Source organism: Moesziomyces antarcticus (assembly GCF_000747765.1).
Source record: "Moesziomyces antarcticus DNA, scaffold: scaffold_v10010, strain JCM 10317, whole genome shotgun sequence".
Lineage (NCBI taxonomy): Eukaryota > Fungi > Basidiomycota > Ustilaginomycetes > Ustilaginales > Ustilaginaceae > Moesziomyces > Moesziomyces antarcticus.
Genome location: NW_014639000.1, coordinates 197,786 through 224,015, shown reverse-complemented (window position 1 = coordinate 224,015; position 26,230 = coordinate 197,786). Strand labels below are relative to the sequence as shown.

At 61.6% G+C, this 26,230-nt stretch overlaps 6 protein-coding genes across 6 annotated transcripts, besides 7 other annotated features; 3 read left to right on the top strand and 3 right to left on the bottom strand.

The window, feature by feature from the left end:
* Nucleotides 1–39: 39 nt before the first annotated feature.
* PAN0_010c4003 (uncharacterized protein) lies at nucleotides 40–1,758 on the bottom strand (the record flags this gene model as incomplete). Its single annotated transcript, XM_014800458.1, has 2 exons — nucleotides 40–406; nucleotides 497–1,758. The coding sequence occupies 2 exons, from the start codon at nucleotides 1,756–1,758 to the stop codon at nucleotides 40–42; spliced, it is 1,629 nt and encodes a 542-aa protein (XP_014655944.1).
* A 488-nt stretch (nucleotides 1,759–2,246) lies between these two features.
* On the bottom strand, nucleotides 2,247–3,365 carry PAN0_010c4002 (uncharacterized protein; the record flags this gene model as incomplete). The annotated part of the gene is made up of 1 exon (XM_014800457.1): nucleotides 2,247–3,365. The coding sequence occupies one exon, from the start codon at nucleotides 3,363–3,365 to the stop codon at nucleotides 2,247–2,249; it is 1,119 nt and encodes a 372-aa protein (XP_014655943.1).
* Nucleotides 3,366–3,772: 407 nt separating this feature from the next.
* PAN0_010d4001 (nucleoside-diphosphate kinase) lies at nucleotides 3,773–4,447 on the top strand (the record flags this gene model as incomplete). Its single annotated transcript, XM_014800456.1, has 1 exon — nucleotides 3,773–4,447. One exon carries the CDS (start codon nucleotides 3,773–3,775, stop codon nucleotides 4,445–4,447), a length of 675 nt encoding a protein of 224 aa, XP_014655942.1.
* A 258-nt stretch (nucleotides 4,448–4,705) lies between these two features.
* PAN0_010c4000 (sm-like ribonucleoprotein) lies at nucleotides 4,706–5,323 on the bottom strand (the record flags this gene model as incomplete). Its single annotated transcript, XM_014800455.1, has 3 exons — nucleotides 4,706–4,897; nucleotides 4,977–5,092; nucleotides 5,185–5,323. The coding sequence occupies 3 exons, from the start codon at nucleotides 5,321–5,323 to the stop codon at nucleotides 4,706–4,708; spliced, it is 447 nt and encodes a 148-aa protein (XP_014655941.1).
* A 1,414-nt stretch (nucleotides 5,324–6,737) lies between these two features.
* On the top strand, nucleotides 6,738–7,474 carry PAN0_010d3999 (ubiquitin-conjugating enzyme E2 8; the record flags this gene model as incomplete). The annotated part of the gene is made up of 3 exons (XM_014800454.1): nucleotides 6,738–6,781; nucleotides 6,855–6,934; nucleotides 7,035–7,474. 3 exons carry the CDS (start codon nucleotides 6,738–6,740, stop codon nucleotides 7,472–7,474), a joined length of 564 nt encoding a protein of 187 aa, XP_014655940.1.
* Nucleotides 7,475–7,921: 447 nt separating this feature from the next.
* Nucleotides 7,922–9,411: a sequence feature (In-frame stop codon was detected at splice-junction site;~conserved hypothetical protein).
* Nucleotides 9,412–9,900: 489 nt separating this feature from the next.
* Nucleotides 9,901–10,137: a sequence feature (In-frame stop codon was detected at splice-junction site;~conserved hypothetical protein).
* Nucleotides 10,138–10,533: 396 nt separating this feature from the next.
* Nucleotides 10,534–10,650: a sequence feature (In-frame stop codon was detected at splice-junction site;~conserved hypothetical protein).
* Nucleotides 10,651–11,078: 428 nt separating this feature from the next.
* Nucleotides 11,079–11,361: a sequence feature (In-frame stop codon was detected at splice-junction site;~conserved hypothetical protein).
* Nucleotides 11,362–11,498: 137 nt separating this feature from the next.
* Nucleotides 11,499–11,553: a sequence feature (In-frame stop codon was detected at splice-junction site;~conserved hypothetical protein).
* A 427-nt stretch (nucleotides 11,554–11,980) lies between these two features.
* Nucleotides 11,981–12,147: a sequence feature (In-frame stop codon was detected at splice-junction site;~conserved hypothetical protein).
* A 133-nt stretch (nucleotides 12,148–12,280) lies between these two features.
* Nucleotides 12,281–12,685: a sequence feature (In-frame stop codon was detected at splice-junction site;~conserved hypothetical protein).
* A 174-nt stretch (nucleotides 12,686–12,859) lies between these two features.
* PAN0_010d3997 (fatty acid synthase) lies at nucleotides 12,860–25,121 on the top strand (the record flags this gene model as incomplete). The annotated part of the gene is made up of 2 exons (XM_014800453.1): nucleotides 12,860–13,495; nucleotides 14,058–25,121. The coding sequence occupies 2 exons, from the start codon at nucleotides 12,860–12,862 to the stop codon at nucleotides 25,119–25,121; spliced, it is 11,700 nt and encodes a 3,899-aa protein (XP_014655939.1).
* Between the last annotated feature and the right edge of the window lie 1,109 nt (nucleotides 25,122–26,230).

The window sequence follows — 26,230 nt, the reverse complement described above, 5'->3', positions numbered from 1 at the left end:
CTGTAGGATTAGATCCGAGATACATGTCGACGGAGTGAACTATGCGGCGGTGCGGACTGCACGTCTGAGCCATCGTCTGCGCCGTGTTTCCGCACGCATCTTGGGGTCGTGATCGACCACGCCGGCGCTGAGCGGAGGCAGGGTGCTTCGGATGTCCGACTCGGCATCGTCGTCGATGGCATCCAGCTCGGTGTCTTGGCCCACGTCAAAGATGGAGGGCGGATAGTCGGGGACGCCGCCGCCGTGGCCGTACGAGTAGCTGGCAGGTTTCTGCCAACTCGAATCGGTGTAGACGTAGCCCTGATCATCCACGCCCACCGCGGACCAGCTTCCGCCCCAGTCGATGCGCCATTCGTCGCCCGGAATCCACTCCCAGCCCGGCTCGAGCTTCATTGCCACCTGCCTACTATTTTTCCCACGACACAAGGGAGAAGGCGAAAACGAGGTCAGCACCGAACGATCTCAGAAAGCAAAAGAGAGAGAGAGATGTACGCACCTGACGTCGATTCTGTGACCGGGAAGGACCTCGACTTCGTCTGAAGTCCAGCCATCGGGGCCTTTGGTCCAGGGCATGCGCTCGCCCATGCGCAGATTGTGTGCACTCCATCCGCCCACGACGCCAGTCGAGCTGGCTGCGCGCTTGTCGGGCAGGAATCGCTCGTTCTCAAACACCTCGACGTTGCGCCATCCGCGCTCCCACACAAAGTCGTCCAAGCGGTCCTGCTCGATCCACTCGCGCAGCTTGTGTCCACCTTCCTTGGCCATCTTCATGATCTTCCGGCCTTCCCTAGACGTGTCGATGCGCGTGAACAGACCCGCCAACGCCGGCTTGGTCCAGGGATGGTTGAGAATGAACGCGCCTTCGCCCGCCAGGAACATCACGGCTCGATATGGAACATACGGCGCAATGAAGAACATGAGCACCGTTGTGAGCAGTGAGAGCTGCAGGATGTGCAGACTGCGGGAGTAGGACGACCAGTTGAGGTAGGGGACGGTGGGCGCCAGCAGGTCGTAGCCGTCGATGATCATTCGCATCATGTTCTGGATGTCCCTCAGGTTCTCGTAGTACTTGACAGTACCTTCGTGCGGCGGGTTGGGCACGAGCGGAGGCTGGACAACGCCTTCGCCCGTGCTGGTGGGGAACGTGGTGGCGTACGCGAGCACCTCGGCGGGTGACCCTACCGGCGGGGTCTTGGCGTCGGCCGCGCGTGTCTTTGGCGAGCGCGGCACCTCCATGCGCGCGATGTTGGGCGTCATTGTATCCTGATACCGTGCTCTGTGCGTCATAATGAGGATGACCGAGAGGATGGTGCTTGGAGCGAGGAGGAGCAGCCACGGGTAGATGGAGATGACGGCCCAAATTGCCATCCACATGAGCGTCCAGCTGGTGTCCTGCCACATGAGCGTCGCCTCGACACCGTCCTGGAACCAGAACATCGGCCCGGACTTCTGCACGAAGCCACGGAAGTTCTTGGTTGTCGTGGGCAGCGAAAGCGGCTCCTTGTTCTGGGCGACGGGCAGCCGGGGCGGGGCTGCCGAAGCAGCGATGACCGACTCGATCGCAAACGATTGAAGCGCCATGGAGGTCTGCTGAAACAGATTACCGGCGCTCCTTGACGCGGACATCTCGGAGGGCGGCGACGACGCTTGCTGCGACGAAGAGGATAGACGCCGACCGGACGGCGAGGGAAAGATCGAGTTGCTGAACAGAGACGACCTCGCCTTGCCGGACGTCGGCGAGGCGGACACGTCGTCCATGATGTAGCAGGCACACGCTACCGCGATGAATGATATCGAGAAGGATGATTGCGGAAAGAAGGAAGGGTGTGTGCCAATCTTGCATTCGGCTCTTTGCCCCGCACGTCGTTGGTTGAGCGCCGCGGCTCAGCGAGGTTGGATGGCTTTTGCTCTCTCTCTCGCGCCCTCTTCCAAGCCATCGGAGGCTCGAGCCCATCTCCGCTCGCCCGCATGCTCCACTTTGCCAGAAGCAGCGTGAAACCTAGAAAAAAATGGATTGCGGCAGACAAATTGGAGCTCTAACATATCCACTCGCAAAATCCATCTCTCCCGTAGTTGCAGCTTGGTTGCTCCCTAGCCTCACTTGCAAGAAAGGGGGACAAATATCGACGAATCATGATGCCATGGTGATGCTAGAGGGTGTTGATACAAATACAAATGTGCGAGCTATGGCAATTTCGAGCGTAGAGTGTTGGTTGCGTACGAGGACCGGCAGGTGGGCCTCGATATCAAGGGAGCGCGTGGAGGAGGTACTCTCGCGGCTTGGTCTTGCACGTCAGCGGCGTCTGGCTGCCGGCGAAGAGCTGGGCTCGGAAGATCTGCTGCGCCTCGTGCGAGCGCTCGTCCCGCCATTCTAGGTCGAGCCAGCGTTCTGCTTCGGCCTCCCTCTGCGCCGCCATGAGGAGGTCGCGTGCCTCGCTGCCCGTGCCTGATCCGCTGCCCATGCCGATTCCTCCGCCCTTCTTCGCATTCGGATCGGTTCGCAGTGCGACGCTGAGCGTCTGTGCTGCAGGTTTCTTGGCATCCTTCTTTGCTTTGGAGCGCGACGATCCCTCGCCGGGCGCCTCCATCTCGATGAGCTCTTCCTCGTCTTCCTCGTCCGAGTCGAGCTCGCCTGCCAGGGCAGCACGGTCTCGACGTCTCTCGGCCTCGCGCGCCTCGTCGAGCGCATCGAGGTAGTCCATCGACGGGCGAAGCTGGACGATCGATTCGAGCCGAGACAGGTGCAGTGCCTGGTCGCGGATGACTCCCACCATGTACTCGGTGGCGTTGGGCACCTGCGTGCTCTCCAGCTTGACCTTCTCAAGCTTCTTGGGGCCGCGGTTGGCAGCCGCTTCCTCCTCCTTCTCCTTCTTGACGCGCGTGCGGCTGCCCGAAGCTTCGCCGCTCGAGCTGGCACCTCCGTGTGCAGCATCGGCTCGTGCCTGCTTTTGCGCAAGCACGTCGGCGCCTGCGCCAAAGTCGACTCCGCGCTCCGAGTTGTACACCTCTGCTCGCACGTCAAGCGGCAGCTCGACCTCGACGCGGTTGGCTCGCGGTCGCCATCGGCTGGATACTTTGAGACCTCGCGCAGCTGCTGAGTAGGGCACCGGAAGCGGGCGGTCGCGTGGATAGATCGGATACTGGAAGACGTGCAGCGATGAATCGCCCAGGAGCGACTTGCTCAGGTAGACGGGAAGAGATGCCACCAGTTCCGAATCGGGAGGTAAAGAGGATGTGGCGGATGTGGGCAGCGAAGGGGTCGGTGGAGGCTGAGCGTCGTCTTGTGGTGCAGAGGGCGACGACGCGTCCATGGTCACGTCGATGGCTTCGTCCGGCGCTCCCCGAAAGAGCTGCTCTTCCGCCATGGTGCCGATATGATTGGGTGACGGTGGTGGAAGATAGGAGGTAGGAGGTCGGAAACAGCTGTTGCGGATGTCAAAAGTTGGTTAGCAGCTTCACTTTCTTCTCGAAAGGCTTCCGGCCGGCGCCTTCAAAGAAAATCATCCAAAAATCTTACAAAAATCGGAGGCCGAAAAAAAGCAAAAATAAAATACAATAAAAAAGATAAAAAAAATGGCAGAAAAAAGGGAAAAGCGGATCGTCCGATCGTCAACGGGCGGTGATGGTCAGTGCTCACCGGAAGAGGAAGAAGAAGCGAAAAGGAAGGTGGTCAACGTGCTCAAGAGTGCACTCGACAAAAGGAGATTCCGACTGGTCCTGGCGTTTCTCTTCTTACCATCACATTTGACCTACATCCTCGACGATTACCAACATGTTCGCCCGCACCGCTATCCCTGCTTTCCGCGCCGCTTCGAAGCGTGCCTTCTCCACCCAGGCCGCTGGCGTTGCTGGCAACGCCTCGGCCCGTCGCTACATGGGTGCTGCCACCCTTGTCGCCGGTGGTGCTCTCGCCTACTCGGCCTTTGCCACCCCTTCCGTCCACCTCGAGGGCCCCAAGACCATTGCTGGCGAGCTTGGTACCGCCACTGAGCGATCGTACGTCATGATCAAGCCCGACGGCACCTCGCGCCAGATCGTCGGCGACATTATTTCTCGCTTCGAGCGCAGGGGCTATAAATTGTGTGCTCTGAAGAGCGTCGTTCCCTCGCAGGAATTGGCCAAGGAGCACTACATCGACCTTGCCAAGAAGCCGTTCTACGCCGGGCTGGTGTCGTACATCACCTGCGGCACTCCTGTCATCGCGATGGTTTGGGAGGGCAAGGATGTGATCCGCCAGGGCCGTCGCCTGGTGGGTGCCACCAACCCGCAGGACGCTGCGCCCGGCTCGATCCGTGGCGACTACTGCGTGTCGGTGGGCCGCAACATCATCCACGCCTCGGACTCGCACGAGTCGGCCACCAAGGAGATCGGCCTGTGGTTCCACGAGAAGGAGCTCGCTACCGAGTACAAGCCCATCGCCTGGGACATGATCATGGCCGACAACTAAATGCGCACTTTCTCGCGCAGGCTTGCGCTGTAGACTCGCTCGCAAAAGCAGGCCATGTGTAGCTCTGTCTCGTCGTAGGAGCTGCCATTGCCAACCGGCTATCACTTTCTTTATCCTCAATGCATTGCCGACCGTTGCACTCCGTAAAGTCTGGCCTGTTCCGAAATTACGCGCGCTCAAACAAGCCAAATGAAGGCAGGGATTGCTTAGTGTACAATTGAGATTGAAACGAGCGTGGTGGGGGGCGGTGAGATGCGTCTAGTAGGTGTCGCCGTCTCCGCTCTTGTCGGCGCAGAAGCCGCGGGCTATGCGGAGGACGTCTGCCTTCTTTGCTTCGCTCTTTGCTTTGGACTCGGCCTCGGCCTCCTTGGCAGCCAGAAGCTGCGGCAGCGCTGATGGAGGCAATGGTGCGGCGATCGATGGTGGCACTTCGTCCTCGGCGTCCAGATCCTTCGCACGATGGCGCAGCAGCGATGAGGGTCAGCACAGAACATCGATGTGCAAGCGCTCTTGGCAGGTGGAAACTTACAATCTCGCCCATGAGCACGACGTTCTCGCCTCGCACGAGGAAGACGCCACGTGCGATGTCACCGTATCGGTTGCCAACAAAGACGCGCTCGACGGTGTCTTGCAATACGAGGTTGGCTGCGGAACGTCGAGGAGCAGAAGCGTACAAAGTCAGCACGAGACAGTCTATTGAATTGGCGGACGAGATGCCGGTGTGCGGGGCTACCTACCAAACTGGTCGTAAGATCGCAGAACTCCGATGAGCTTCTTGCCGTCTCGAAGCACGACGAGCATCTTTTTATCGACACAGTCGACGAGCGACCCGGAGGTGGTGAAGGCGATATTGGAGACGATGTCCTGTGCGTCCATGGTGGCCAATTTGTTTGACAGCTGCGTGCCGATTGAACAGAAGTGTGCGAGTATGTACGAGGTCGACGATGCTTTGCTTGGACTCTGAGGCGTGCCAGATTGCAATGCGCGGAGATGGGGCCTTGCCGCTCTTGCTGCTGAGCTGAATAAGGGTGTGGTGTGCGCTGGTCGAGAACGCTGTAAGTGATGACTTGCAGATCGAGTCTCGAAGGTGTGGAGAAAGCAGCTCGAGATGGGTGTTGCAAGATGAATGCAGGCTGCAGCTGTCCGTTGGCCGAGCGCTGACCGCGGAAGGAGCTGGGCGGGTCACGTGATACGGAAACGTTCTCGTGCGGGACGGCTCGGACGGCGATGCTCGGCTGGCTCGGAGCGGCGACCTTTTGGAGGGTCCAACACCTCCACTTTTGGCGTAGCTGAGCCCGCCCGAGCCGCCTCAGTCAGGTCGGTCACCTAACTTACCCGCAAGCATGAGTTTGATTGGAGACGCGATCTCGATTGCTAGTGTATGCGGTCGAAAGGGTCCACACTTCGCTCCCAGCATGGTGCAGTCTCGGCGTGTGCTGTGAGGGCATAGGGCACCTCTAGGGTTAGATACGTGGAGACCGATGCGTTGGACCCGCTGGACCCGAGAGTCGGAACTGCATCGAGAGGGTGAATTTCAGGGCGCGCGGCATTCGACCGCATGTCTTGGTCGAGCTGCAGACGGCTGTCAACTTGCAGCTCGGCAGGTCGAGCGGAGAGAGAGGGAGAGCGAGGTGACTTGTGGGGCTAAGTTGGCCCAGGGTCAAGAGCGCGTGATACAGTCCATTGCGCTTTGGCATAGAAAGGCACCGCCTAGCAGCGCATCACCCCATTCCACGCTTGCAGAGGCGTGAGCGAGTCGAGTGTGGACCTGTTTGCTTGGGCGAGTATCGGTGCATGCAGCCCGTCTTTTGACCGGCCCCATCGGCCCCATCGCCGTCCAATTTGCCAGTTCAATCCCGCACAATCACAGCCGCCCGCCCGCCTGCACGTCCCGCCAGCTCATGCCAAATCCAGCCAGCCTCGGCTCAGATCGCGAGAGACCCTGACCAAGGCCCTTTAGCCAACGCCCCACCCGTCACCTCCAGCTCACCATCCACCACCTCATTCGTATCGTAGACCCCATCCGAGCTTCACTCAGTCTGTTTCCAGCGCTATCAGCAGCGTCGCATCCGTTCGACTACTCACTGCGCAGGTCAAAGCGTTCATCCAGCACCACCGCCTTATCTCCGCTCCGCCCACCCGCTCGCACACAACGGTCGCATCCGAGCGCCGACCCGCACCACTCCAGCCGCTCGCTCGCACCACCGCCTTCGGTTGTCACCTCAAGCTCATCAACGCCCACCTCATAGCCAACCAGCCTCGATCGCTGCAAGGGTGCTAAGCAGCCAAGATGACATCGCCAAAACGTCGCATCGAGACCGACGTCATGAAGCTGTATGTGTCTGGATCGCTCACCGACTCGAATGAATGCAGCACTGACCGCGATCTTGCTCCCTCACCTGCTCAGTCTCATGTCGGACTACGAGATCACCCTGATCAACGACAGCATGCAGGAGTTCTATGTCCGTTTCCACGGCCCAGACGAGAGTAAGTCCACAGCGCACTGGGATCCAGACTAATCCCTTCTATGCTTCCGAAACTGACCCTTTTCGTTCTTGCCGACCTCTCTCTGCGTTTGTCTTTGCAGCTCCGTTTGCCGGAGGTGTGTGGAAGATCCACGTCGAGCTGCCTGACCAGTACCCGTACAAGTCACCCTCGATCGGCTTTATGAACAAGATCTTCCACCCCAACATCGACGAGCTCTCGGGGTCCGTGTGTCTCGACGTAATCAATCAGACATGGTCGCCCATGTTTGACTGCATCAACATCTTCGAGGTCTTTCTACCGCAGCTGCTGCGCTATCCAAACCCTACCGATCCGCTCAATGGCGAAGCGGCAGCGCTGCTCATGCGCGAGCCAAAGACGTACGAAGCACGCGTAAAGGACTACGTGCAGCGCTTTGCCACAAAGGAGGCGGCCAATGCGGCAGGCGAAGAGGAGGATGACGACGACGACGATGACGACGAAATGTCCGACGTAGGCAGCTTCTCCGATCAGGGAGAGCCAATGGGTGACATGGAGATGTGAAATCCGCTCTCTCCAGTCATCCTTCCCCTTTCCTCGTCGCTTGTGGGCGCCACCATCTCGGCTCCTGCAGTGGCCTCTTCAGCATGGTCTCTTCCCTCGTCTTCGCTCGCTCGCTCGCATGTCGCGCCATTTGTATCATCTAGTCCCCCTTGCATGTCCGCCTTTCCCCTGTCTCTCTGCCTTATTGCCTCCACCTCTCGTGTGTCGTTACAAACTCGATTCCAACCGAACACTCTCTTGCACATCCTTGCCGGGTCGTGCAGCTTCCGAGTAGGCAGATCGTGCTGATGATTATCGGTGGTCTAGATGGATGAGTGCGGGATGGATGGAAAGATGAGTGTGAGGGGTGGAATGGGGAGCAAAAAATCTAAAGCATGTGAGGCTGAGGTAGGGGATAGGGTATGCAAGTGGGATGCTCGGCTCTGGAGCGTGGAGGAGCGCGGGGGATCAGCGTTGGTGCTGCTTGCTGATGGATTCCTGCTTGGACCTCTCGTCTCTGTTGATGACCTTCTTCTCCTCCTCGACTACCTCTCTCAGCACGTCCTTAGTCTTGTCGATCAGACCACGTGCGCTTTCGGCCTCCAACGAGCTCTTGACTTCGCTCAACGCCGAGGCGTCGTACATCTGCAGCGGCAGCAGAGCCACCGATGCGTTCGAGATCTGGCGTGTCGAAGGGTGTCGTGTCGTGTAGCGCAACCACGTGCGGATCGATTCAAACATGTCGAGGTGCTCGATTCCCGAGCATCGCAGACCGCGCTCGCCACACGCCTTGGCCAGCGCATCCGCGTGCTGTGGGATGGCGCCGGCGCCCGCGTCGATAGCCATCAGTGCATCGTCCTCGCGCAGATAGGCCATGTGCGCATCCAGACGGCGGCGCACCATCCCAGCCCCACCCCACGTGGCGAGCGAAAAGATCTTGGCCACCTTGGCCAGCTCTTCGCTCGACAGCTGCTTGAGCACGTCCTCGTCCTCCGCTGCATGAGCCGGCGTGAGCGAGAGGGTCTTGGACGACGTTTTGACCACGGGGATCAGCTCCTTGACCGCTTCGGACTCCTTGAGCTGCTTGACCGCGTCGGCGCGCTTGACCTCGTCGCCCATGCGGATCTTGGTGAGCTGGTTGGGCAGGATGCATGTGGAGGGCAGCAGCGACGGTGCCCAGATGACTACGAGCGGCAGCGCCTCCTCGAGGATGAGCAGGATGAACAGGAAGAGCGGCAGCTTGCGCATGTCGGCCTGGTGCGTGCGTATCAACTGCGACTCTTCGCGCGTCAGTGCCGATCCTCCCGCCGCCACCCTCTGCTGCACCACCTGCACCGCCTTGCGGTTCGCCCAGATCTGCTTGACTCCGTTAAAGTAGAACTTGAACAGGTACTTGGCCGTCGCCCACAACTCCTTGGCGCGCTCCGTCAGCGACTTGGTCGGTTTCGCATCCGTCACCGCCGTCTCGGTGTCGCTCTGCTTGTTGAGCTCCGTCGACGTGGTCTTTATTGTCGGTGGCACCGACTTGACCGGCTGAGATGCAGATGGTGGTGTAGACTTGCGCGACTCGGCGAGCGCGTTGCTTTGATGCAGCATTCGAACGGCACCAACCAAGAGCTCGCGCCGTCTCAATAGCGGGGAGGAGTATGATGCGGCAGCCAGCGCTGGGCTCGACGTTCTTGATGCCGACCGTGACCAGACCGATGCTGAATATGTGCTGTGCTGGATGCGTGCTGTTGCCATGGCCGGCGCTCTTCTTGCGGTTGCCGACCGGCTGCACTGCGCAGCCGCTCTCAACACGCCCGAAGCCTGCATGGTCGACAAGCTTGTTCGCAGAATGCAGGAGTGGGGAAGGAAGATGCGAATGCCGGAGGCCTGGTGTGCAAGGCGCGATGAATGATTAGCCTGAGCGTGTGATGAGGCGGTGAAGTGTACTGAGACCGGTCCCTTGTCGAGTGCTGGAAGCGAAAGAGTGCGACTCCAAAGAAACAAGCTCGGCCGTGCGCAATGTCCTAGAAACGAGTCCTCCGGTGCAGATGGATGTGGGTCGCGGGTGTGCTGCGGATGGCAGTGAGGTGAAGGGAAAGAAAGGAGAAAGGGCCTTTGTGACAGCTCTGCGAGGCTGTGAATGTTTCTTCTGCGCTGCCGACCCGCTCCGGCTCGCTGCGGAGAAAAAAAAGGCTTTCTTCGCGAGCACCCTTGATCCTCGCTCGTTGGGCCTCTTAGCGCAGGCGGCTCCGACTGGCCCGGCTCGTGATTACTCGATGACAGACAGAAAAATCGAGGATTCAGGCTGTTAGAGCAGGAAGAACTACACTGCGATGGGACTTTTTTGAGCAAATCGCCGATACGGGTCTAACCAAAGCACTGATTCGTCGATGGAGACGGAGGCGGCATGTCGGCCTGCTCCCGAGCTTGCAACGACCGACACCCGATATCGATCTCACCTGGCTGAGCGATGCTGCTGATATACGGCTGATCCGATTCGATGGCTGAGCTGCCAACCTCACCAACTTCGGAAGGATGAGGAACGAGATGCGAGCTCGGCCCACGCCCCGAAGCTGCAGCGCCCGACACATCTTGCCGTGGCGCTGAGCGGCTGGGAGGGCCGTCCAAATCTGCTCGAAATTTTGGGTAAAAACGCGGCGGTGGCTTTTCGAACTTGCGCAGCCTCTCTGCGCAGCCTGGCAGCGCGTGGAGGGATGCGAAGTTTGGGGCAAAATCTAAAAAAGCTCACCAGGGCCAGGCAGTGCGGATTTTCCCGGTGGGTGGCTCCAAAAAGAACTCGACACGTTCTCACCACCCTGCTCAAAGTGACAGGCAGCCCAAGAAAACTGTGAGCGCTAAAGCCGGGCGGGCTGTCGGCAGGCACGACCGCGGATTTGACAGCCATGATCCCTCCTTGCTCACATGGCCAAGCGAGTGAGCGAGCGAGCGAGCTTGGCCCTAGCGTCCATTTTTGAGTAGGGTGCGGCGCTTTTTTTGTGGTCACTTTCTGCCCCGACCGACGCTGGACCCTGGATTCCGGCCCAAAGAGGCAGCCACCCGCAGCAAGCCTTTTTGAGTTCGATCGAGCTTACGCAAAACGGCGGGTCTACCGTCCTCGCTTTGGAAGGCAGAGTCAATTCGCAGCGCAGCTGACAGCACCAGCTGAGGGTCGAAACCTTGAGGATACGATAGCATGCGCTTGTCGATCTCTTGATGAGGCAGGTGGTGTGGGAAGAATGTCGAGCAAAAAACTGCAATGGACACGCAACATTGACAGCCGATGACGGCAAGAAGCGGCGAAGGTCCATCGACGCCTCCCGGCCTCCATCGGCCGTAGTCATGGCCTGACGATGCCAGACGCTACAGATTGCAAGCGGATGGCAAGTCAAGTCAACCTGCCGACATCGACGGGCACGGGCCTGCAACTGAGAATCTGATCGGAAGGTACCGTTGTGCGCAATAAAACTGCATCGGCCGCGTCAGCTTAACCCAAGTGGTCTGCCAGAATCCAGTCACACCGCTATGAGCTTGAGCCCTAGAGATTCTCTTGTACCGAGGCATCCAATCAATTGAATGAGCTTGGACTGGGCGCTGGGAAGCCAAAGAAAAATTGCGTCAGGAAGGGTCCTTTCCTCACAAAATTGGGCGGGCAGAGAGGAGCAGCCGACTCGCAAGCGAGTGGGGGGTGGGAGGAATCCAGCAGGAACGCTTTTCCCGGCCTTTTTGCCGCGACCAACTTCTGGACCCTCGGAAACGGGTGGGGGTGGAGGCGGCCGAGGGATTCTGCGAACCCAAGAGCTGCTATCGATGCGTCGATGCCTCCACGCCAGACGCACTGACCCGCTTTTGACCAGCATCGCTCGCCAACTCTGTTTGCAATGAGTAGCATCGAGCTCGTCTTGAGCTACAGTAGCATGAAACTGTGCAAGATGAAGGCATGCATGGCAAGGTGTTCGCTCTGAAGTGATGGATGGCCTTGGTCTGTGCGTCCACGTCGTTGCTCAAAAAAAAAAACGATTGACAATCTCGCCTATCGCCATACGAGCCGCCAGCTCACAATACGTGCAAGTGTCGCCGTCTGACGAGCAAAGAGTAGCATGGGCGAGATACGGCTGTAGCGTCAAGAGGTTCGGAGAGTGTCGGCATGTTGACGGAAGCAGCAGGGGCAGCAGCAGCTTCACAAAGGTGGCGGCTAGCCGTGGACCGTACCGACCCCCACCGTCCCGAAAGCGGTGGAGATCCGTTCCAAAGCGGGTCGACTACGAGCCGATCTAGTCGTGTCTCCACAATCTGTGTGGGATCCTAGATAGCTGAGACGGCCAACGTTGGCATGGCCATAGCCTCATCAGCCCGTCGCCGGCCATCTGCCGCCTGATAGCCCTTATCGGACCGGGGCGCATAGCCAGGATACGGGAGCTATCGAGGCACGGAGCGCGGAAAATTGTGGCGCGTGGGCAAGTCTCGCTCGCTCGCTCGCTCGCTCGCGGGAAGCTGCAAGGACGAGAGCTTGAGAGAGCGAGAGCTTCGTATGGCACCGACCCTGGGCTGCGGCCAAAGGGACCATTGCCGCCCGCTTTGACCGCCGACCCTCCGACTTTCTTGTCGATGAGCGTCGCCCGTCCACTCTTGACCAAGGAGAAAAGGACAAACGGACCGCCAGTCTTTCTCCTGTCGGAAACTCGCCGCGACCTTTGCGTGACGGTACCCTGCGCTGCGCTGAAGGGTTCACTGGGAAAATAAGCGTTGTAGATTTTTTAATTTTTATTTTTTTTCGGAATTCTGGCGGTTGTCTGTGCATTTTTTTGTGTTGCGGGGCGTTGGCGGCGAGTTTAGACCAACCCAACGCTTGTTGGGGCTCGACGCGGCGCAGCCACCAAAAAGAGTGTTGGTTGGGCTTCGCAGCGCAGCCTGCTGCTCCTGCTGCTGCCGCTGCTTCTGCTCGAAGGAGTCGGGCCCCTGCACCGACGCTGCTCCAGCTCCGAGCTTCTCATCATAGCTAGCCTCCTCGTTGGCCCCCACCGATCTTGCCACCACACCATCACCTTTCCATTCCATCCCCCTTTCAGATCGCGGCGCCTTCATATCAAAGCCCTGCATCTTCGTATCCGCATCTTTTCGCTGAAACCGAGTGACGACGGCTTTGGCTTCTTCTTCCTCTCCAACACCAACTCCATCTTCAGCACCTTGCTTGACGCTTCCATCTGACGACTGGGATCTCAAGCTCGACCGCCGCATCTCTCGCATCCTTCGTATCGCGAGCTCTCTTTCTCCTTCCGCATCTCAAACGGAAGAATCGCTTCATCTCTCTTAGCAGATCCGCGAGCGTGCTGTTTGACGACCAGCTTGCTTCTCCCATCTGCCAGTACCCACCCCCGCCGACCCTTCTTCCGCCCTCATCACCTCTCCTAGCTTGCCACCATGTCGGCTGTCAAGAACAACGCCCCTTCGGACGACAGCTACGTCGAGGTCTCGACGGCTAGCAGCCAGACCAGCAGCAACGGCAATGCCAACGGCACGCTCCTCCGTGCTCTGACCATCGCATCCACTTCGGGTGTGGAGGTGCAGATCCCTTTGCCCTCCCAGCCTTTCGACGCCTGGATCGTCGCCGATGTCCTCCGCGAGGAGTTCCAGCGCTCGCTGGCTGCTGCTCCCGAGGTCACCGACGTGCTCGAGGTGCAGGAGGAGCAGGAGGACGCCAGTGCTGCCGACAAGGCTGCGGGCGAGGCCAAGGTCAGCCTCGCCGCCAAGTTCCTCGGCTTCCTGGCCTCGCGCGCCACGGTCAAGTCGTCGAGCCACGAGCTCAACCTGCTCCACTCCACCTGGATCCACTTCCACGACCACTTTGTCGCCCAGCGCGGCAGCGTCCACGACCTCGTCGCCGCTCTCGACACGGACCTGCGCACCTCCGTCCTGCGCAGCTACTTTGAGGCCTTCGCCCAGCTCGAGTCGGCTGGCAAGGCCAAGCCCGCGCTCATCACGCCCAAGCTCTTCTCGCTCTCGGCCCAGAACAAGGCCGAGGTGCACGCCGTCTTCGGTGGCCAGGGCAACAACGAGGTAAGTTCCTTCTCTATTCCATCCCTTGTCGCAGTGTCCCGAGCAGAGATCCTTCGCCATCGTCCACAGTGTCGGTCGCTGCCTTCATTTTTTTGAACGGCAGCGTTCGGTGGCCGATGCGCAAGTCTCGGCTGCTTGCCGCAGTGTCTGGCACGGGCAGAGTTGCATTCGGCTGTGGCCGAATTTCCTCCACCCCAAGTCTCGCCTGATTCCAAAGTGTTGGGGTCAGCGCCACGCTCAGAGCGCCGCTGCAGCGTCATTTCCGATGACGCTCAATTTCGCCGCGTCAAGGGCTTTCTCTCTCTGCGCAGTCTCTGCGCAATTCGGGGAGGTCTTTTGACCCGGTGGAGCTCGGCGAAACCGGACACGATTCCGAAAAAAAAAGAGACAAGAAAGAGAGCGAGCGCAGCGCGATCGCTTCGGCTAGAGACTCAGACAGACACGACCCTGCATCGGGCACGGATAGCCGCCCGGAAAAAGCGCAGGCGCTTGCGGTGTTAGGCTCTAGAGCCAAAGACTGACGATCCCATCTTATCCGCTTCTGATCTTCTTTGCAACACAGGCCTACTTCAAGGAGCTGCAGACGCTCTTCGATGCCTACCGACCTCTGGTGCAGCCGCTGCTCGAGTCGACGCAGCCCGTGTTTGAACAGCTCGTCCAGGATGCCGTCAAGCAGGGCTTCGGCAGCTACTACACGCACGGCATCAACGTGCTTGGCTGGCTCACGGGCGCCGTGCCCGAGCCGGCCGTCGCCTACTTGGCCAGCGTGCCGCTCAGCTTGCCGCTCATCGGCCTGACGCAGATCACCCAGTTCCTCGTCAGCATCCGTGCCTCGGGCCTCACCCCCACCGAGTTCCGTGCGCAGATCAAGAGCGCCACCGGCCACTCGCAGGGCATCATCTCGGCCGTCGTGCTCTCGGCCTCGGACAGCCTCGAGTCCTTCTACGCCAACGTCGCCAAGGCGCTCGAGCTCCTCTTCCACATCGGCAAGCGCGGTCAGGAGTTCTTCCCCACGCTTGCCATCGACCCGGCGCTCGTCAAGGACACCGTCGATGGCGGCGAGGGCGAGCCCGCGCCCATGCTTTCCGTCTCTGGCCTCGAGCAGAACATCCTCGAGAAGCACATCCAGAAGACCAACTCGCACCTGCCCGAGTCGCAGGCCGTCTCCATCTCGCTCTTCAACGGCCCCCGCAGCTTCATCGTCACCGGCTACCCCAAGGCCCTCGTCGGTCTCGTCGGCAGCCTGCGCGCCATCCGCGCCGACACCGGCGCCGACCAGGGCAAGGTCCCCTTCAGCAAGCGCAAGGCCGTCTTCCGCATGAACTTCCTGCCCGTGGGCGTCCCCTACCATTCGAGCTACCTCACCGGCGCTACCGACAAGATGCTCCAGGAGGACTATGCCGGCCGCACCACCGTCTGGGATGCCTCGGAGCTCAAGGTGGCCGTCAAGAACACCGAGGACGGCTCCGATCTCGCCAGCTACCGCTCCGAGGACATCCTCAAGAGCATCGCCGACCAGATCTTTGTCAAGCACATCTACTGGGCCAAGGCCTCGGACCTCCCCAAGACCGCCACCCACCTCATCGACTTTGGCACCGGCGGTCTCTCGGGCATCGGTGGCCTTTCCGGCCGCATCCTCGAGGGTCGTGGCGTTCGCATCGTCATCCCCAGCGGCACCCACGCCCGCAGCACCGAGCTCTACTCGGCCACCAAGGTCGAGTTTGAGGAGCGCTGGGAGGACGTCTGGTCGCCGCGCCTCGTCAGGACCAAGAACGGCATCAAGATCGACACGCCCTTCTCGCGCACCACCGGTCGAGGCGTTCTGATGGTCGGTGGTATGACTCCTACCACCGTCAGCGCCAACATCAACGCCGCTGTCCTCAACGCCGGCTATGTCATCGAGCTGGCCGGTGGTGGACTCCACAGCGAGGCTGGTCTGCGCAAGCGTGTCAACGAGATTCTCGCCCAGCTCGAGCCCGGTAACGGCCTCGAGCTCAACGGTCTCTTCATCGACCAGCGTCGATTCGGCTGGCAGTACCCGCTCTGGGGCCAGATGCGTCGCGAGGGCTTCCCGTGCAAGGGCTTCACCGTCGCTGCCGGCATCCCCTCCACCGAGAAGGCCAAGGAGATCATCGACGGTCTCAAGGCCGCCGGCATCGAGTACGTCGGCTTCAAGCCCGGCACTGCCGACGGCCTCCGCGCCGTGGCTGCCATCGCCGCCGCCAACCCGGACTTCAAGATCATCTGCCAGTGGACCGGTGGTCGTGCCGGTGGCCACCACTCGACCGAGGACTTCCACCAGCCCATCCTGCAGACGTACGCCAGCCTGCGCAAGCAGAAGAACCTCATCCTCGTCGGTGGTTCCGGTTTCGGTGACGCCGAGGGTGTCTGGCCCTACCTCACCGGCGAGTGGTCGGTCAAGCTCGGCTACGCTCCTATGCCCTTCTCGGCCTTCCTCTTCGCCTCGTGGATGCTGGTTGCCAAGGAGGCCGCCACCGCCGATGCTGTCAAGCAGCTCCTCGTCGACACGCCTGGCTGTGGCGACGACAAGTGGCAGGACACCTACGGCAAGGGCGCCGGCGGCACCATCACCTGCAACTCTGAGCTCGGCGAGAGCATCAGCTACGTCCACAACCGCGCTGCTGCGCTCTGGCGCCAGCTCGACGACCAGCTCTTCTCGCTGCCGCGTGAGAAGCAGCGCGTCTGGCTCTCGGAGAAGAAGAGCTGGCTCATCGAGCGTCTTAACAAGGACTTCCAGAAGCCTTGGTTCCCGGCCAAGCTCGACGGCTCCGCCCTCATGAACGTCGCCGACATGACCTACGAGGAGGTGACGCGCCGCATGCTCCAGCTCCTCTTTGTCTTTCACCAGAGCCGATGGATCGACCCTTCGCTCAAGAAGCTGTTCGGCGACTGGTGCCGACGTGTCGAGGAGCGCTTCGCCGGCATCGAGACCGCTGGCAAGAAGGAGTCGCTTCTCCAGAGCTACTCGGTGCTCGACAAGCAGCCCGCCAGCTTCGTCGACACCTTCTTCGCCGAGTACACTGGCGCCAAGGAGATCCGCCTGGCTGCCGAGGATGTCGGCTACTTCCTCACCATCTGCCAGCGCCGCGGCCAGAAGCCCGTGCCCTTCATCCCCGAGCTCGGCGACAACTTCCAGACGCTCTTCAAGAAGGACTCGCTCTGGCAGTCAGAGGACCTCGACGCTGTCGTTGGCCAGGATGCTCAGAAGGTCATCATCCTCCAGGGCTCCGTGGCCGTGCGCCACTGCACCAAGGCCAACGTCCCCGCCGGCGAGATGCTGGGCGAGATCGAGCGCGAGCTCGTCGCCAGGGTGCTCGCCCGCTACTACGACAACGACGAGAGCAAGGTGCCCTACGCCGACTACGTCTCGAGCGACCCGCTTGCCATCGAGGAGGCCGAGTTCGCCGCTCGCTCGGGCGTCGACATCTCGGTCGCCGACAACGTCAAGACCTTCAAGGTCGGCAGCAGCGTTCCTGACACCAAGGAGTGGCTTGAGATCCTTGCCACCTCGCGCACCAGCTGGCTGCGTGCCCTCCTGCGCAACGTCAGCGTTGTTCAGGGCAAGAACTACGCCGACAATCCGATGCTGCGCATGCTGGCTCCTCGCAAGCACCAGACGGCCAAGATCGCCTACGCCGCCAACGGCGAGCCGATCAGCCTTACTCTGTTCGGCGCCGCCCGCTCGTACGGTCGCCACGACGACAGCTTCAAGGCCATCGAGATCACCAAGTCGCCCGAATCGGCTCAGATCCAGGTGACGCTCTTCGAGGAGCGTCTCGGCGAGGCCGTCCCTCTGCACTTCTTCTTCACCTACCGCCCCGACCAGCCTTTCGCCTCGATCCACGAGGTCATGGACGGCCGCAACGACCGCATCAAGCAGTTCTACTGGCAGCTCTGGTTCCACGCCGACATGCCCGCCGCTGCCCAGCTTGCGTCGGCCAAGGAGTTCAAGAGCCCCGTCAAGTCGCTCGACGAGTCGGCCATCCGCAGCTTCTGCCGCATCGTCGAGAACCGCGGCGAGGTCTTCACCAAGGGTCAGGCTCCCATGGACTTTGCCATCGTTGCCGGTTGGGAGGCGATCATGCAGGCTCTCATGGCCAGCTGCGACGCCGACCTACTTAGCCTCGTCCACCTCAGCAACTCGTTCAAGGTGATCGACGATGCGCGCCCTCTCCGCGCTGGCGACGTCTGCACCGCCACCGCGCACGCCAGCAGCATCCGCATCTCGGACACTGGCAAGTCGGTCAGCGTCACCGGCACCGTCCTGCGCCAGGACGCCAACGGCACGCCCGTGCCCGTCATCTCGGTCGTCTCGAGCTTCTTCTTCCGCGGCCGCTTCACCGACTTCAACACGTGCTTCGAGACGTCGCAGAACGAGTTTGTCCTCGACATCAAGACCAAGGCCGACGCCACCGTGCTGCTGTCCAAGGAGTGGTTCGACTGGGTTGCCCCTCAGCCTCTGATCCCGGGCACCAGCCTCCACTTCAAGATCGAGAACCTGCTGAGATACAAGGACAGCTCGTCGTACTCGGATGTCGACGTCACCGGCGGTGCCTACGTTCGCGACTTCAAGGACGACCTCATCAAGGTCGGCGAGATCGAGTACACTGCCGACGCGACCAGCTACGGCAACCCGGTCATCGAGTACATCAAGCGCCACGGCGGTGTCTCGACCGGCGGTGTCGCTCCTCTCGAGTCCGGCTACACGCTCGGCTCCTCGGACGTGCCTTCCACGTTCGTCGCACCCGCCACCAACGAGCCCTACTCGAACGTCTCGGGTGACTTCAACCCCATCCACATCAACCCGTACTTCTCTTCGTTCGCCTCGCTCCCCGGCACCATCACTCACGGTCTCTTCTCGAGCGCTGCCTCGCGCAAGTTTGTCGAGGTCGTCGCCGCCGAGGGCTACCCCGACCGATGCCTCTCGTTCGAAGCCAACTTTGTCGGCATGGTTCTGCCTGGCGACGAGCTCAGCGTCAAGCTGCGCCACATTGCCATGCGCGACGGCAACAAGGTCGTCAAGGTCGAGACCTTCAACCAGAACGGCGACAAGGTCATCGACGGCCAGGCTGAGATCAAGCAGCCCGCCACCGTCTACGTCTTCACCGGCCAGGGTTCGCAGGAGCAAGGCATGGGCATGGACCTGTACAACTCGAGCCCCACCGCCAAGGCGCTCTGGGACGAGGCCGATGGTCACCTCCGCAGCACCATGGGCTTCAGCATCCTCGAGATCATCAACCAAAACCCGCTCACCAAGACCATCCACTTTGGTGGTGTGCGCGGTCACACGATCCGCGAGCGCTACATGTCGATGACGTACGAGTCGACCGACGCCGACGGCAACACGGTCACTCTGCCGCTCTTCCCCGAGATCACCTCGTCGAGCCAGAGCTACACCTTCCAGTCGCCCAAGGGTCTGCTCTTCGCCACCCAGTTCGCTCAGATCGCGCTTGTGCTCGTCGAGCTCAGTGCCTTCCGCGACATGACGCAGCGCGGCCTCATCACTCCCGATGCCGCCTTCGCCGGTCACTCGCTCGGAGAGTACGCCTCGCTTGCGGCCGTCGCCAGCGTTCTGGAGGTCAAGTCGCTCTGTGATGTCGTCTTCTACCGTGGTCTCTCGATGCAGAACTGCGTGCAGCGCGACCCCGTCACTGGCGCCTCCAACTACGCCATGATGGCCTGCAACCCTCTCCGCATCGTCGGCGATGGCAACCCTGCCTTTGCCGGTCAGGCGCTCGCCGAGATCGTCGACTCGATCAGCCAGGAGTCCGGCCGTCTGCTGCAGATCGTCAACCACAACGTTGCTGGCCAGCAGTACGTCGCTGCCGGTGACCTCGTTGCGCTGACGACGCTCGGCAACGTGCTCAACTTCATCAAGGTGCAGAAGATCGACCTCAAGAAGCTCAACGAGATCATGCCCATCGAGGAGGTGCGCGAGAAGCTCGCCGAGATCGTCCGCGAGGTGCTGTCTGCTGCCCTCGAGGAGGAGAAGAAGGGCCGCATCGAGCTCAAGCGCGGTTTTGCCACCATCCCGCTGCCTGGTATCGACGTGCCCTTCCACTCGCGCTACCTCACCGGCGGTGTGGCGCCCTTCCGCTCGTACCTGTCGAAGCGCATCAACGTCGATGCCATCCGACCCCAGCTGCTCGTTGGCCGCTACATCCCCAACTTGGTCGCGGCTCCCTTCGAGCTGTCCAAGTCGTACGCCGAGCTCATCTTTGCCCAGACCGACTCGCCACGTCTCGACAAGGTGCTCAAGAACTGGGAGAAGGACGAGTGGGAGTCGCCCGAGCGCGTCCAGAGGCTCACCGCCACGCTCGTGGTCGAGCTGCTCGCCTACCAGTTCGCCTCGCCCGTCCGCTGGATCGAGACGCAGGACATCATGTTCACCGACTACAACTTTGAGCGGCTCGTCGAGTTTGGCCCCAGCCCTACCCTCGTGGGCATGGCCAAGCGCACCCAGGCGCTCAAGTACTCGGCCGTCGACCTTGCTCAGGGCCGCAAGCGTGTCATGCTCTGCTCTAGCAAGGACAAGGAGGCGCTCTACTACTCGTTTGCCGACGACGAGAGCGAGGCCGAGGCTGCCGCCGCCACCGAGGCTCCGGCTGCCGCTGCTGCTCCGGCTGCTGCACCTGCACCGGCTGCTGCTGCCGCGCCGGCTCCTGCCGCTGCTGGTGGTGCCGCTGCCGCCGACGTGCCCGACGAGCCGCTCAAGGCTGTCGACACCGTCCGCGCCATCCTGGCCCAGAAGCTCAAGAAGAGCATCTCCGAGGTGCCGCTCTCCAAGTCCATCAAGGACTCGGTCGGCGGAAAGTCGGTGCTCAGCAACGAGCTTGTGTCGGATCTGCTCGCCGAGTTCGGCAACCTGCCCGAGCGTGGCGAGGAGCTGCCGCTCGAGGAGCTTGGCGGTGCTCTCCAGGCCGGCTACAGCGGCTCTCTCGGCAAGACCACCTCGAGCTTGATCACGCGTACGGTCGGCGGTAAGCTGCCCGGTGGCTTCAACCTCTCGGCCGTCAAGTCGCACCTGCAGAAGGCATGGGGTCTCGGATCCGGCCGCATCGACGGTGTTCTGCTCGTCGCCATCACCATGGAGCCCGCCAAGCGTCTCGGCTCCGAGGCGGAGGCCAAGGCTTGGCTCGACTCGGTCGCTCAGACCTACGCCGGCCTCGCTGGCATCAGCCTGAGCCAGGCTGGCGCCGGTGGCGGAGGCGGAGGATCGGGTGGTGTGGCGATCAGCAGCGAGGAGCTCGACAAGCTCAAGGCGCAGCAGGACGACCACGTCCGCCGCCAGATCCAGGTGCTCGAGCGCTACCTCAACATGGACGGCCGCGCCGGTGGCCGTCTGGCCGAGAGCACCAAGGCCGAGCTCGAGGCTGCTCAGGCTCAGCTCGACGCCATCGCTGCCGAGCACGGCGACATGTACACCAACGGCATCATGCCCAAGTTCACCGAGAAGAAGGTCCGTCACTTCAGCTCGTACTGGAACTGGGCTCGCCAGGACGCCATGACGCTGCTGTACGACATTATCTACGGTCGCCTCACCACGGTCGACCGCGAGATCACTGCTCGTTGCATCACGCTCATGAATCGTGCCGACCCCAGCCTGCTCCGCTACATGCAGTTCCACATCGACCAGATCGATGCCGAGAAGGGCCCCACCTACGCCCTCGCCAAGGAGTACGGCCAGCAGCTCATCGAGAACTGCCGTGAGGCCTGCGCCGAGGACGCCGTGTACAAGGAGGTGCACGCTCCCACCGCTCCTCACACCGAGATCGACTCGCGCGGCAACATCGCCTACAGCGAAGTCAAGCGCGTCGGTGTCCGCAAGCTTGAGGCCTACGTCAAGGAGATGGCCGCCGGTAGCCGTCTGCTCGGCGCTGGCAGCCAGGTCAACCTGGACAAGGCGCAGGAGAACGTCGCCAAGCTCTGGACGCTCATCCGCAACGAGCCTTCGGTCAGCAAGCTCAGCAAGGCCACCATCAAGAGTCTGTACAGCGAGGTGGTCCGTTCGCTCGGCCCCGCGCGTCAGGCTCGTGCGCCCGCCCGCCAGGCTACTCGCAGCCGCCGCCTCAGCTCCAACACGCAGCGACCGCAGGTCAGCGATGCGCCTGCCGCCGAGGACCGCACTCCCTTCCTGCACGTCAAGAGAAAGGTGGCGGGTCAGTGGCAGCTCAGCCGCAAGCTCACCTCGGTCTACCTCGACATTCTCGGCGAGATGGCCACCCAGGGTGTCAGCTTCAAGGGTCGCAACGCGCTGCTCACCGGTGTCGGCAAGGCTTCCATCGGTGTCGAGGTGGTCAAGGGTCTCCTTGCCGGTGGTGCTCGCGTCGTGATCACGACGTCGAGCTACAGCCGTAGCGTCGTCGAGTACTACCAGCGCATCTACCAGGAGGTCGGTTCGCGTGGCTCGACGCTCACGGTGGTGCCCTTCAACCAGGCCTCGAAGCAGGATGTCGACAACCTGGTCAAGTACATCTACGGCTCGCTCGACCTCGACCTTGACTTTGTCGTGCCCTTCGCCGCCATCTCGGAGAACGGCCGAGAGATCGATGGCATCGACGACAAGTCCGAGCTCGCCCACCGACTCATGCTCACCAACCTCGTTCGCCTGCTCGGTGCCATCAAGACCGAGAAGGCCAGCCGCAACTTCGACACGAGGCCGACGCAGGTGCTCCTGCCCCTCTCGCCCAACCACGGCACCTTCGGTGGTGACGGTCTCTACGGTGAGAGCAAGCTCGGTCTCGAGACGCTGCTCAACCGATGGGAGAGCGAGAGCTGGGGTCAGTACCTCTGCATCACCGGTGCCATCATCGGCTGGTGCCGTGGCACGGGCCTCATGTCGTCCTCCAACACGGTCGCCGAGGAGATCGAGAAGCTCGGCTGCCGCACCTTCAGCACCACCGAGATGGCATTCAACCTGCTCGGTCTTTTGGCTCCTACCGTGTCCGCCGTCAGCCAGGTCGAGGCGCTCCTCGTCGACCTCAACGGTGGCATGGACAAGATCGTCGATCTCGCCGAGCAGACCGGCAAGTTCCGCGCCGCCATCCAGGAGGCCTCGTCCACCAAGCGCGCGCTCGTTGCTGACAATTCGGCCGACTTCAAGGTCATCAAGGGCTCCGCCGCCGAGGCGCTGCACAAGAAGGTGCACATCAACCCGCGCAGCAACTTCACCTTCCGCTTCCCCGAGGTCGGCACCCTCGACTTCAACCGCGAGATCGCCAAGAGCTACTCGGAGATGGACCTCGAGAAGGTCGTCGTCATCACCGGTTTCGCCGAGGTCGGACCGTGGGGTTCTTCGCGCACTCGTTGGGAGATGGAGGCCTTTGGCCACCTCACCAACGAGGGTGTGATCGAGCTGGCCTGGATCATGGGCCTGATCAAGCACCACGACGGTCAGCTCAAGTCGGGTGCCACCTACGTCGGCTGGGTCGACACCAAGAGTGGCGAGCCCGTCGACGACAAGGACATCCGTGCCAACTACGAGGAGCACATTGTCAAGCACGCCGGCATCCGCCTCATCGAGCCCGAGCTCTTCCGCAACTACGACCCCAACCGCAAGGGCTTCCAGCAGGAGATCGAGCTCAACCACGACCTCGAGCCGCTCGAGGTCTCGGCCGAGGAGGCTGCCAAGTACAAGCTCGAGCACGGCGACAAGGTCGACGCCTGGCAAGACGCCTCGACGGGCGGCTGGTTCGTGGTGCTCAAGAAGGGCGCGCGCATCTTTGTGCCCAAGGCCGTCGCCTTTGACCGTCTCGTTGCCGGTCAGATCCCGACGGGCTGGACTGGCCAGCGCTACGGCATTCCGGACGACATTGTCGCGCAGGTCGACCGCACCACGCTCTGGGCGCTCGTCTGCGCCTCGGAGGCGCTCGTCAACTCGGGTATCTCGGACCCGTACGAGCTGTACAAGCACATCCACCCGAGCAAGGTGGGCAGCTGTATCGGTTCGGGCATGGGCGGTATGACGTCGCTCAGCAAGATGTTCCGCGACCGCCGCAACGACAACGACGTGCAGAAGGACATCTTGCAGGAGACTTTCATCAACTCGGTCGCCGGCTGGGTCAACCTGCTCGTCATGTCGTCGGCTGGTCCCATCAAGACGGTGGTCGGCGCGTGCGCCACGGCGCTGCAGTCGATCGACGTGGCCGTCGAGACGATCCTGTCGGGCAAGGCCGAGCTCATGCTTGCCGGTGGTTTCGACGATCTCTCGGAGGAGGGCTCGTTCGAGTTCGCCAACATGRAGGCCACTTCGAACGGCAAGGAGGAGCTGGCTGCTGGTCGTGAGCCGTCGGAGCACTCGCGTCCCTTCTCGACCTCGCGAAGCGGCTTCATGGAGTCGCAGGGTTGCGGTGTCCAGGTGCTCACCACGGCTGCCAACGCCATCAAGCTCGGCATGCCCATCCAGGGTATCGTGGCCTACTCCAACACGCACACCGACGGTGCCGGCCGATCGCTGCCGGCTCCTGGCCACGGTGTGATCAGCAGTGCCGACGGCATGCAGCGCGCGCTCGCCCGCTTCAACCTGACGGCCGACGACATCGGTGTCATCTCGGCGCACATGACGGCGACCAAGGCCAACGACAAGAACGAGTCGCACGTCTACCAGGAGCTGTTCACGCGCATGGGGCGCACGCCTGGCCACGCTGTGCCCGTGATGGCGCAGAAGTGGCTGTGCGGTCACGCCAAGGGTGGTGCGGCTGCGTGGGCGCTCAACGGAGTGATGCAGTCGCTGCACACTTCGATCGTCTGCGGCAACCGCAACGCCGACGACATCTCGCCCGAGCTGCAGAAGTTCGACATGCTGCTGTACAACTCGACGTCGATCCACCGCACGCCGCACCACGTCAACGCGGCTGCCGTGTCTTCGTTCGGTTTCGGTCAGGTGGGCGGTATCATCCTCGTGCTGCACGCGGCTCACATCCTGGGTCGTCTCTCGCCCAAGGTGTTCGAGGGCTACGTCGAGCGCCGCAAGGCTCGCCAGCACCACACGTACACGCGCATGCACTCTGCGCTCACCAAGGAGGACCTGGTGCGCATCAAGGACAACCGCCCTTGGCCCGCCGAGATGGAGGACCAGGTGCTGATGAACCTCAACGCACGCGCGGTCGAGATGGGCGACAGCTACGGCTTCAAGGCGCCGCTGCCGCCCATGCCGGCGCTCGCCACGACCGAGGACGTGATCGTGCCTGCCAAGTCGGCCGAGGTGGCCGCGCAGCAGGAGTCGCTGCAGAAGATGATGGGCCACGTTGCTGGCGTCGGCATCGACTGCGAGAAGATCTCGACTTTCCCTTCGGACAACGACAGCTTTGTCTCGCGCAACTTTACCGATGTCGAGATCGAGTACTGCCGAGCGCAGCCTGACGCCAAGGCGTCGTTCTGCGGCCGCTTCTGCGCTGCCGAGGCGGTGTTCAAGTCGCTGGGCGTGCGCAGCCAGGGCTCGGGCGCGTCGCTCAAGGATGTCGAGATTGTGCCCACTCCCGAGGGCCCCCAAGTGAAGCTGTACGGCGAGGCGCTCAAGGCTGCCAACGGCTCTCGCTTCTTGGTCTCGATCTCGCACGGCGACGACACGGCCATGGCGATCGTCCACCGCCTGCCCAGCGCGTAAAGCGTGCTTGTCAGCGATCGGTTCGGGTGCATCGTTTTGTTTCTTTTCTCTCTCTTCTCTCTCTCCCTTTCTCTCTCACTCTCGAGCCGGCTGACTCGGCTCATCCACACCTTCATCGTCACCTTGACACACTGGGTCCACAGCTGGACGGGTGCGCGCGGATGTGAACCAAGGCGGAGTCGTCAACCGACCCTGGCTTCACTTCCTTTCGCCGCCTGGTCCAGCCTCAGTAGCCATGCTTCTCATCATTGCTGGCGTCGAGGTGAGTGCACACTGCGATGAGGTGGGATGGTCGAGTACAATCGTGCTCTGCGAGTGCTCTCTCTCTCTTGGCGCGACTTGGTCTCTTGTTTGGCTCATCGAAGCACACCAGTTGCAGCGACTCGTCACCGCTTGCGACTCTTGGCTGTGACTTCGAGGCTGGACGCCAAGTCGCGGCCGCCGCCTGTGGGCGGGGGTTTCGCTGCTACATAGAAGTCCCCAACGATGCGATGTTACCTTTTGCTCCGTTCAGAAGTTTCGAATGTCATGAATGATTCCCTTGACTGATGTCGTGTGACGAGGAAAGCTAGTGTGATCTCTGGGTGCTGTGGGTGTTGAGAGCAGCGAGGGGCGGCAAAGTGACAGCCAGCGCAACAGCGAGTGTGATGCTGTGCGTTGGGCGCGTGGCAAAAGTGGAAAAGTGTTAGGTTTGAGGTGTATCGGATAGGGCGGACGGCACAGCCTTCTTGGCGGCGGCTCGCCGGCCGAGGCTTGGCAAAGGGCGCGGAGCTGCGTGGCCGTGCAGCAGAAGAAGCTTGGCTCCACATATGTGACGCAGGCGTTCGGCGCCACAGGGCTGAAGGGACCTGACACCGACACCGACACGTCAACGACGCTGCTCAAAATCCTTCTGCAACCGTTCTGCTCCGGCAGCGCGCGCTCCAGCTTTGATTCTCGACCGACCCCCACAAGGGTGCAACTTGTGCATTGCTGTTTAGCTGGCGCGCATTGCACGGCAAGACGGCGGGGCAGCGCAATTGATTGTTACAGCCGCTTGCTATCGGCGTCTCCGAAGCGGCAAGAAAGGCTGAGTCGGCGACTCACACTGTCATTACTTCGCAAAGCGG